This window comes from Saccoglossus kowalevskii, unplaced genomic scaffold (genome assembly GCF_978046115.1).
Source record: "Saccoglossus kowalevskii unplaced genomic scaffold, keSacKowa6.1 SCAFFOLD_243, whole genome shotgun sequence".
In the NCBI taxonomy this organism is placed as follows: Eukaryota; Metazoa; Hemichordata; class Enteropneusta; family Harrimaniidae; genus Saccoglossus; species Saccoglossus kowalevskii.
This window is the reverse complement of record NW_028188706.1, coordinates 44,686-58,034: the sequence shown is the minus strand read 5'-3', so window position 1 is coordinate 58,034 and position 13,349 is coordinate 44,686. Positions and strand designations below refer to the sequence as shown.

General features: G+C 29.4%; 1 protein-coding gene across 1 annotated transcript; it reads left to right on the top strand.

The window, feature by feature from the left end:
• The first annotated feature begins 968 nt into the window (after positions 1–968).
• On the top strand, positions 969–5,108 carry LOC146725375 (uncharacterized). Its single transcript, XM_085496376.1, has 3 exons — positions 969–1,195; positions 2,126–2,401; positions 2,548–5,108. Exons 1-3 carry the CDS (start codon positions 985–987, stop codon positions 4,695–4,697), a joined length of 2,637 nt encoding a protein of 878 aa, XP_085352502.1. The 5' UTR covers positions 969–984; the 3' UTR covers positions 4,698–5,108.
• Positions 5,109–13,349: the final 8,241 nt, after the last annotated feature.

Below are 13,349 nucleotides of genomic sequence, written 5' to 3'. Positions count from 1 at the left end.
CATCATTACATCCTATTTGATATTCACCATTACATCCTATTTGATATTCATCATTACATTCTAGTTGATATTCACTATTACATCCTATTTGATATTCACTATTACATCCTATTTGATATTCACCATTGCATCATATTTAATATTCACCATTACATCCTATTTTATATTCACCATTACATCCTATTTGATATTCACCATTGCATCATATTTAATATTCACCATTACATCCTATTTGATATTCAATATTACATCCTATTTGATATTCACTATTAATTCTTATTTGATATTCACCATTGCATCCTATTTGATATTCATCATTACATTCTAGTTGATTCACAATTACATCCTATTTGATATTCACCATTGCATCCTATTTGATATTCACCATGTCATCCTATTTGATATTCATCATTACATTCTAGTTGATATTCACTATTACATCCTATTTGATATTCACTATTAATTCCTATTTGATATTCACCATTGCATCATATTTAATATTCACCAATACATCCTATTTGATATTCATCATTACATTCTAGTTGATATTCACTATTACATCCTATTTGATATTCACCATTACATCCTATTTGATATTCACCATTACATCCTGTTTGATATTCACCATTTCATCCTATTTGATATTCATCATTACATCCTATTTGATATTCACCATTACATCCTATTTGATATTCACCATTACATTCTAGTTGATATTCACTATTACATCCTATTTGATATTCACTATTACATCCTATTTGATATTCATCATTACATTCTAGTTGATATTCACCATTACATCCTATTTGATATTCACCATTTCATCCTATTTGATATTCATCATTACATCCTATTTCATATTCATCATTACATCCTATTTGATATTCACCAATACATCCTATTTGATATTCATCATTACATTCTAGTTGATATTCACTATTGCATCTTATTTGATATTCACCATTACATCCTATTTAAGGTTGTATGCGCGGAAATGCACTGCGCATACGTTCTGCGCATTTGAAGCAGACTTTCAAGATGGCTGCCACAACAAACAAGTACGCTTCGCGATCGCCGAATGCACGCAAATTTAAAGGATTTTTGACCGAGAAAGAGAAGAGAAGAAGATTGGCAGTTATCCAGGCGAACCGCCAACATAAGAAAGTTGCTGAAGTAGTTTTAGAATCAAATTCAGGTACGTACGTACGGTGTCAGTTTACGACGTAAACTTTGGTTGAGTCGTCTGCAACTGTTATCCACAACTCGAATCAATATATTTTCACATTTTATTTGTTTTTATGAACATCAGATTATGCTTATTTTGGGGGAAACAGTGTTTATTTTTTCCTAATTCCTGTTTCACTAAATACAGAAATTGTGATAAAAAAAATATTTGACAACGAAGTTTGTCTGTCGCGTCGTCTGCAGCTTTCATTAATTATGACGAGGTGCCTTCAACGCGAACTGGTAATTTTAACTATACGCACAAAACCCCCAATTTGAGGGCATGATTGTCCTCACACTTCCATATAACCAAGGGGATACAATTTTAACTATGAATAAACAGCATGTTCAAATATTTTCTATATTTTGCTGTTTTGAAATCCATATTTATTTTCCCAGTGTTATAAATTTAGAGCATTGAAATTTCATCTGTTTACTCTTCAGAAAAAAATTAACATGTAACATGATGAACTTGCGGCTGTGTTAAGGAAATTAAAATTAAAATACTTGCATATTATAGTAGATACTTGAATTTTATTTTTTCTATTTGTTATTGTGTCAAATATTTTTGTTCTAAATACATTGTAATATATATTTTTGGACATTTTCTCCCAATAAATGTTTTTTCTGAAAATAAGCCATGACCTAAAAATTATTGTTATTTTTCACATTATCTGAATGTGAGAGAGTTTCTGTTTTGCCTATGGCTCCTTTGGAAATGATGATTTTGGAATAATGGTTTCTTTTTATTTCTGTAAATATTCATACATTTCTTACGAATAGCACAGATAGTATGTTAACATCTTACTGTTGTCAATATCTGTTAGCCAGTATAGTAGTGCAAATTGCATGAAATTTATTTACATGATGACTGTAATGATAATCTGATTTATCTTTACAGAAGTTACTTCAGAAAGTGCTATAAATTGGAATGTTGGACGCAGAATAGTACAGCTGTCTGTTCTAGCTGAGGGATTAAAAGCCTGTGCTGTGTGTTGTGAACACCTTGTTCTGGTGGATTGCCAGGAGGAGAGACGATATGGTCTTGGTAGTGTACTGTATATACCTTGCCAGAGATGTGGTGCTGTAAACCATGTGTATACAGGTTCGACACATAGGAATGCCAAATCAAACCAAGGATTACCTATATTTGATGTAAATACCAAATTAGCCACCGGTAAGATTTACAGGCAAACTAAGGATTCATCTCAATTATTAACCTCTTATGGTCATATATTGGTGATCATACTTTTAGTAATGTAGGGCAGCAAAAACTAATCTTATAAAATGTTAATCTAAGTTGTTTCTTATTTCATAACATAGGAATGGTACACAGTGGAATGGGAGAGACTCATGTGAATAACTTCCTTGCCTCACTGAATATACCGGGTATACACCACAAGACATTAAAGAAAAGAGAAAGAGAAGCAGGTGTTGGTATTGAGAATGTTGCAAAACGACTGTGTGTTAAAGCTCTTACTGAAGAACAAAAACTTAGTTCACATGAAAATCAAGTTGATATTTCCTTTGATGGTGCATGGCAGCGCCGTGGCTCTGGCAAAGAATATAACAGTCTGTCAGGTCATGGTGCTGCTATAGGGGAAGCAACTGGTAAAATTATGGGATATGCTGTGCGTTCAAAGGGATGCAAAATTTGTGAAAATGGGGATATGAACACAAGAAAACATGACTGTCGTAAAAACTGGACAGGGAGTTCCAAAGCTATGGAAGGAGATATTGCTGTTGAAGTGGTAAAAACTATTAACAAAACTAGTGCTAAAACAGTATCTTTAACTATGGATGATGATACAACAACCATTCATAAACTAAGAACAGAAATTAACCAAGATATTGAAAAGAGACCAGATATGAACCACACCAAAAAAGGTCTAGGAAATAAATTATATGAACTTTCAAAAACTCACAAAATATTAACACCACGTGTTATCAAGTATTTTCAAACATGTTTTTCCTATGCTGTTACTCAGAACAAAGGTAGGCCAGCTTTAATCAATAAAAACTTGCTTGCCATTGTTCCCCATGCATTTGGATCTCATGAATCATGTGATCGTAAATGGTGTGGTTACCAACGTCAGCCAGATACTTACTGCCACAAACGTCTTCCATATGGTAAAGATCTTTCTGGGGTAGAATTGCGTAAAGATTTAAAATCTATTTTTGAAATTTATGCTGCATGTGCAAATAAACTTTCTCTTATGAGTTCAACACAAGCCAATGAAAGTTTTCATAACACTGTTGCTTCTAAAGCACCAAAAAACAGACATTACAGTAAATCAGAAAGTTTAAATATCCGCATTGCAGCAGCAGTTTCACAGAAAAATAGTGGATACACATATGTTTGTAGTGTTAACAAAGAAAATGGACTATCTCCTGGAATTGTTTCACAGGTGAGGGGAATAAAACTAGACAATAAAGCAAGAAAAAGAAAGATGCAGACAGAAAACAAAAAATACAAACTTAGACGTATACAATTAAAAGAGGAGCGAAACAAAAAATGTAATGCTACTGAGTTAAGAGAAGGTGACACATACAACACAAACATTGCAATTAGAAATGACATTGATATTACATGTATTCCTGAACCAGTTAATGCTCCTGTAAGTTTTCCAGTAAAAATACTTCAAGATTCTCCTGTTGTTGTATTTGATCTTGAAACAACATCATTTGGTATTGATTCCTCAATTTGTCAGATTGCTGCATCTTATGATGGTAAAATATTTGATGAGTATGTTGACCCCTGTCAGCCAATACATCCAGCAGCATCCAATGTAACTGGGTTGACATATACATGTGGTAAACTGTTTCATAACTTTAATTTAGTACCAACATTATCACAGAAAGATGCTCTTGAGAGTTTTATAGAATGGATTCCATTAAATTCTGTGTTAGTTGCACATAACTGTAAGAATTTTGATGCTAGGATTCTGGTTAGTTCTGTGCAAAGATATGGTCTTTTAGACAAACTGAAACATAAACATTGCTGCTTTTCTGATACGCTCTCTGTATTTCGTGAAATTTTACCACCTCGATCATCTTACTCTGAAGAAAACCTGGTTAATGATTATTTACACACTGAATACAGTGCTCACAATGCAAAACATGATGTACATATGCTTCAACAATTGATTGGTAAATGTAATGTTGACATCAGCCATATTAGTAAACATAGCTTCTCTGTTGATTTTATTATAGAAGCTCTTGAATTTCTATTGTGTAAAAAGAAAAATCTGTCTTCTCTTAGTCAACTAATAAGTAAGAAGGTAATTACAAAGTGTATGGCTGAGAAAATAGCTGCTTCTGGTCTGGCTTTTTGTCACTTGAACTTGGCTTATAGCAGAGGAGGGATAGATGGATTGGTGAAGTTGCTTAGTGAAGATTATTTTGGTCATCCACGGGTAACCAAACATAAAAAAACATTCTTGTCACTATCGCAGTTTTTTGAAAAGAAGTAACTATATTTAAAACAATGATTAATGACTCTTGTGATATTTTTTTAGTTCACTAATCCATCCATTCATTACATGACTTCTTTGAGAACACTAGACTGATATTTGGTATGTAAATGTCTCATAGGGTGAAAATGGGATTATTCATGCAATGTTGGCATATTTTCTGAAAAGAAAACACTTTTTTTGTCCATTGAAGGTTATTGTATCTAAATATGTGTATTTATATCCAGATTTAAAAAAAATTAAATACATACAATTGTATATTAATAAAATGATAAAGCAAGTGTTATATGATTTTAAAATATGTGAAATATTTAATTATATTAGTATTTATGGACCACTTTTATTTATTTATCGATATATGAATATTTAAAAAAACAGAACACAAAATAAATATTACTTACAATTAAACAATACTGATCTTTTTGTCACTTCATGTATGGTAACACTAGTCATACTCTGCCTTGTATGTATGTTACAGCACACCACACCCCTCCCCACCACCATACACACCTGTGCCCTAACTGAGAATACAATGCTTTCATCAGTATCCCTCAGAAGAAAATAATACTTCAGTGCATTAATAGTGGCTTGACTTTGAATTTCTATATTTCCAATGAAAGGTAAGAATATTCTCCCAAGCACCCAGCCAATATATATAAACTGTACTTCATATATAAAACAATATAATCTACTGATGTTGGATGTACATGACCATATTTGATGTACCCCGGTATGTATATTGACAAGGGGACTGGCAAAGGTCAAAGGTCACGCAAATGATCCAACATGGCCACCAAGATTATTGAAACTGACAATTAAACTAATTATTTCTCAAAAAGTAGTGCATTAACATACCATTTTCAATGTATAATATGGAATAACTTCATAAGCACTCGACATATACACAATTTCAAGAGATTTCCATGGATGAAATTTTTTGTAGGACAGTTTCTATGAATTTTTTTATCTAAAATACAAAACCAAATGAAGGAAACTATTGTTTTCTTTAAATAGGTAATTTCTTAAATTCATTAGAATTGAATTTAAATATGAACTCATATTATGTGCTGATAGGATAAAACCAATTTCAGTAAAAATGTGGATTAAGACCGAGTATAAATGACAACTTAAGTTATTTATTAAAGCTACTTAAAAATGCTGACTCAGCATAATTGTGAGTTGTGTATCTTAAAAATTAGTACATTAACCCCATGTTTTTTTCTTTTCTATGAGTTTAGAGTAACATGTCCTGTACACCTGTAGTATTTTAAACGATTTTCCATGGGTTTTTTATTTTGTAGCATACATCCTTAATATTCACCATTGCATCCTATTTAATATTCACCAATACATCCTATTTGATATTCATCATTACATCCTATTTGATATTCACCATTACATCCTATTTGATAGTCACAATTGCATCCTATTTCATATTCACCAATACATCCTATTTGATATTCATCATTACATCCCATTTGATATTCACCATTACATCCGATTTGATATTCACTATTGCATCCTATTTAATATTCACCAACACATCCTATTTCATATTCATCATTACATCCTATTTGATATTCACCATTACATCCTAATTGATATTCACCATTAGATCCTATTTAATATTCGCCAATACATCCCATTTGATATTCATCATTACATCCTATTTGATATTCACCATTACATCCTATTTGATAGTCACAATTGCATCCAATTTCATATTCACCAATACATCCTATTTGATATTCACTATTAAATCCTATTTGATATTCATCATTACATCCTATTTGATATTCACATTACATCCTATTTCATATTCATCATTACATCCTATTTCATATTCACTATTACATCCTATTTGATATTCACTATTAATTCCTATTTGATATTCACCATTAGATCCTATTTAATATTCGCCAATACATCCCATTTGATATTCATCATTACATCCTATTTGATATTCACCATTACATCTTAATTGATATTCACCATTGCATCCTATTTGATATTCACCATTACATCCTATTTGATATTCACCATTGCATCCTATTTGATATTCACCATTACATCCTATTTGATATTCATCATTACATCCTATTTGATATTCACCATTACATCCTATTTCATATTCATCATTACATCCTATTTGATATTCACCATTACATCCTATTTTATATTCATAATTACATTCTAGTTGATATTCACTATTACATCCTATTTGATATTCACTATTACATCCTATTTGATATTCACCATTGCATTATATTTAATATTCACCATTACATCCTATTTGATATTCACCATTACATCCTATTTGATATTCACCATTGCATCATATTTAATATTCACCATTACATCCTATTTGATATTCACCATTACATCCTATTTGATATTCACCATTGCATCATATTTAATATTCACCATTACATCCTATTTGATATTCACCATTACATGCTATTTGATATTCATCATTACATTCTAGTTGATATTCACCAGTACATGCTATTTCAAATTCATCATTACATCCTATTTGATATTCACCATTACATCATATTTGATATTCACTATTACATCCTATTTGATATTCACCATTACATCCTATTTGATATTCATCATTACATTCTATTTGATATTCACTATTACATCCTTTTTGATATTCACTATTACATCCTATTTGATATTCACCATTGCATTATATTTAATATTCACCATTACATCCTATTTGATATTCACCATTACATCCTATTTGATATTCACCATTGCATCATATTTAATATTCACCATTACATCCTATTTGATATTCACCATTACATCCTATTTGATATTCACCATTGCATCATATTTAATATTCACCATTACATCCTATTTGATATTCACCATTACATGCTATTTGATATTCATCATTACATTCTAGTTGATATTCACCAGTACATGCTATTTCAAATTCATCATTACATCCTATTTGATATTCACCATTACATCATATTTGATATTCACTATTACATCCTATTTGATATTCACCATTACATCCTATTTGATATTCATCATTACATTCTATTTGATATTCACCATTACATCCTATTTGATATTCACCATTGCATCCTATTTGATATTCACCATGTCATCCTATTTGATATTCATCATTACATTCTAGTTGATATTCACTATTACATCCTATTTGATATTCACTTTTAATTCCTATTTGATATTCACCATTGCATCATATTTAATATTCACCAATACATCCTATTTGATATTCATCATTACATCCCATTTGTTATTCATCATTACATCCCATTTGATATTCACCATTACATCCTATTTAATATTCACCATTACATCCTATTTGATATTCACCATTAAATCCTATTTGATATTCACCATTGCATCCTATTTAATATTCACAAACACATCCTATTTGATATTCATCATTACATTCTATTTGATATTCACCATTACATCCTATTTAATAGTCATCATTACATTCTAATGATTCACTATTACATCCTATTTGATATTCACCAATACATCCTATTTGATATTCACCATTACATCCTAATTGATATTAACCATTACATCCTATTTGATATTCACCATTGCATCCAATTTAATATTTGCCAACACATCCTATTTCATATTCATCATTACATCCTATTTGATATTCACCAATACATCCTATTTGATATTCATCATTACATTCTAGTTGATATTCACTATTACATCTTTTTTGATATTCACCATTACATCCTATTTAATATTCACCATTGCATCCTATTTAATATTCACCAATACATCCTATTTGATATTCATCATTACATCCTATTTGATATTCACCATTACATCCTATTTGATAGTCACAATTGCATCCTATTTCATATTCACCAATACATCCTATTTGATATTCATCATTACATCCCATTTGATATTCACCATTACATCCTATTTGATATTCACTATTGCATCCTATTTAATATTCACCAACACATCCTATTTCATATTCATCATTACAACCTATTTGATATTCACCATTACATCCTAATTGATAAACACCATTGCATCCTATTTGATATTCACTATTAAATCCTATTTGATATTCATCATTACATCCTATTTGATATTCACATTACATCCTATTTCATATTCATCATTACATCCTATTTGATATTAACTATTACATCCTATTTGATATTCACTATTAATTCCTATTTGATATTCACCATTAGATCCTATTTAATATTCGCCAATACATCCCATTTGATATTCATCATTACATCCTATTTGATATTCACCATTACATCCTAATTGATATTCACCATTGCATCCTATTTGATATTCACTATTAAATCCTATTTGATATTCACCATTGCATCCTATTTGATATCCACCATTACATCCTATTTAATATTCACCAATACATCCTATTTGATATTCATCATTACATCCCATTTGATATTCATCATTACATCCCATTTGATATTCACCATTACATCCTATTTGATATTCACCATTACATCCTATTTGATATTCACCATTAAATCCTATTTGATATTCACCATTGCATCCTATTTAATATTCACAAACACATCCTATTTGATATTCATCATTACATTCTATTTGATATTCACCATTACATCCTATTTAATAGTCATCATTACATTCTAATGATTCACTATTACATCCTATTTAATATTCACCAATACATCCTATTTGATATTCATCATTACATCCCATTTGATATTCATCATTACATCCCATTTGATATTCACCATTACATCCTATTTAATAGTCATCATTACATTCTAATGATTCACTATTACATCCTATTTGATATTCACCAATACATCCTATTTGATATTCACCATTACATCCTAATTGATATTAACCATTACATCCTATTTGATATTCACCATTGCATCCAATTTAATATTTACCAACACATCCTATTTCATATTCATCATTACATCCTATTTGATATTCACCAATACATCCTATTTGATATTCATCATTACATTCTAGTTGATATTCACTATTACATCTTTTTTGATATTCACCATTACATCCTATTTAATATTCACCATTGCATCCTATTTAATATTCACCAATACATCCTATTTGATATTCATCATTACATCCTATTTGATATTCACCATTACATCCTATTTGATAGTCACAATTGCATCCTATTTCATATTCACCAATACATCCTATTTGATATTCATCATTACATCCCATTTGATATTCACCATTACATCCTATTTGATATTCACTATTGCATCCTATTTAATATTCACCAACACATCCTATTTCATATTCATCATTACAACCTATTTGATATTCACCATTACATCCTAATTGATAAACACCATTGCATCCTATTTGATATTCACTATTAAATCCTATTTGATATTCATCATTACATCCTATTTGATATTCACATTACATCCTATTTCATATTCATCATTACATCCTATTTGATATTAACTATTACATCCTATTTGATATTCACTATTAATTCCTATTTGATATTCACCATTAGATCCTATTTAATATTCGCCAATACATCCCATTTGATATTCATCATTACATCCTATTTGATATTCACCATTACATCCTAATTGATATTCACCATTGCATCCTATTTGATATTCACTATTAAATCCTATTTGATATTCACCATTGCATCCTATTTGATATCCACCATTACATCCTATTTAATATTCACCAATACATCCTATTTGATATTCATCATTACATCCCATTTGATATTCATCATTACATCCCATTTGATATTCACCATTACATCCTATTTGATATTCACCATTACATCCTATTTGATATTCACCATTAAATCCTATTTGATATTCACCATTGCATCCTATTTAATATTCACAAACACATCCTATTTGATATTCATCATTACATTCTATTTGATATTCACCATTACATCCTATTTAATAGTCATCATTACATTCTAATGATTCACTATTACATCCTATTTGATATTCACCAATACATCCTATTTGATATTCACATTACATCCTATTTCATATTCATCATTACATCCTATTTGATATTAACTATTACATCCTATTTGATATTCACTATTAATTCCTAATTGATATTCATCATTACATTCTAGTTGATATTCACTATTACATCTTATTTGATATTCACCATTACATCCTATTTAATATTCACCATTGCATCCTATTTAATATTCACCAATACATCCTATTTGATATTCATCATTACATCCTATTTGATATTCACCATTACATCCTATTTGATAGTCACAATTGCATCCTATTTCATATTCACCAATACATCCTATTTGATATTCATCATTACATCCCATTTGATATTCACCATTACATCCTATTTGATATTCACTATTGCATCCTATTTAATATTCACCAACACATCCTATTTCATATTCATCATTACAACCTATTTGATATTCATCATTACATCCCATTTGATATTCATCATTACATCCCATTTGATATTCACCATTACATCCTATTTAATATTCACCATTACATCCTATTTGATATTCACCATTAAATCCTATTTGATATTCACCATTGCATCCTATTTAATATTCACAAACACATCCTATTTGATATTCATCATTACATTCTATTTGATATTCACCATTACATCCTATTTAATAGTCATCATTACATTCTAATGATTCACTATTACATTCTATTTGATATTCACCATTACATCCTATTTGATATTCACCATTACATCCTGTTTGATATTCACCATTTCATCCTATTTGATATTCATCATTACATCCTATTTGATATTCACCATTACATCCTATTTGATATTCACCATTACATTCTAGTTGATATTCACTATTACATCCTATTTGATATTCACTATTACATCCTATTTGATATTCATCATTACATTCTAGTTGATATTCACCATTACATCCTATTTGATATTCACCATTTCATCCTATTTGATATTCATCATTACATCCTATTTCATATTCATCATTACATCCTATTTGATATTCACCAATACATCCTATTTGATATTCATCATTACATTCTAGTTGATATTCACTATTGCATCTTATTTGATATTCACCATTACATCCTATTTAATATTCACCATTGCATCCTATTTAATATTCACCAATACATCCTATTTGATATTCATCATTACATCCTATTTGATATTCACCATTACATCCTATTTGATAGTCACAATTGCATCCTATTTCATATTCACCAATACATCCTATTTGATATTCATCATTACATCCCATTTGATATTCACCATTACATCCGATTTGATATTCACTATTGCATCCTATTTAATATTCACCAACACATCCTATTTCATATTCATCATTACATCCTATTTGATATTCACCATTACATCCTAATTGATATTCACCATTAGATCCTATTTAATATTCGCCAATACATCCCATTTGATATTCATCATTACATCCTATTTGATATTCACCATTACATCCTATTTGATAGTCACAATTGCATCCAATTTCATATTCACCAATACATCCTATTTGATATTCACTATTAAATCCTATTTGATATTCATCATTACATCCTATTTGATATTCACATTACATCCTATTTCATATTCATCATTACATCCTATTTCATATTCACTATTACATCCTATTTGATATTCACTATTAATTCCTATTTGATATTCACCATTAGATCCTATTTAATATTCGCCAATACATCCCATTTGATATTCATCATTACATCCTATTTGATATTCACCATTACATCTTAATTGATATTCACCATTGCATCCTATTTGATATTCACCATTACATCCTATTTGATATTCACCATTGCATCCTATTTGATATTCACCATTACATCCTATTTGATATTCATCATTACATCCTATTTGATATTCACCATTACATCCTATTTCATATTCATCATTACATCCTATTTGATATTCACCATTACATCCTATTTTATATTCATCATTACATTCTAGTTGATATTCACTATTACATCCTATTTGATATTCACTATTACATCCTATTTGATATTCACCATTGCATTATATTTAATATTCACCATTACATCCTATTTGATATTCACCATTACATCCTATTTGATATTCACCATTGCATCATATTTAATATTCACCATTACATCCTATTTGATATTCACCATTACATCCTATTTGATATTCACCATTGCATCATATTTAATATTCACCATTACATCCTATTTGATATTCACCATTACATGCTATTTGATATTCATCATTACATTCTAGTTGATATTCACCAGTACATGCTATTTCAAATTCATCATTACATCCTATTTGATATTCACCATTACATCATATTTGATATTCACTATTACATCCTATTTGATATTCACCATTACATCCTATTTGATATTCATCATTACATTCTATTTGATATTCACCATTACATCCTATTTGATATTCACCATTGCATCCTATTTGATATTCACCATGTCATCCTATTTGATATTCATCATTACATTCTAGTTGATATTCACTATTACATCCTATTTGATATTCACTTTTAATTCCTATTTGATATTCACCATTGCATCATATTTAATATTCACCAATACATCCTATTTGATATTCATCATTACA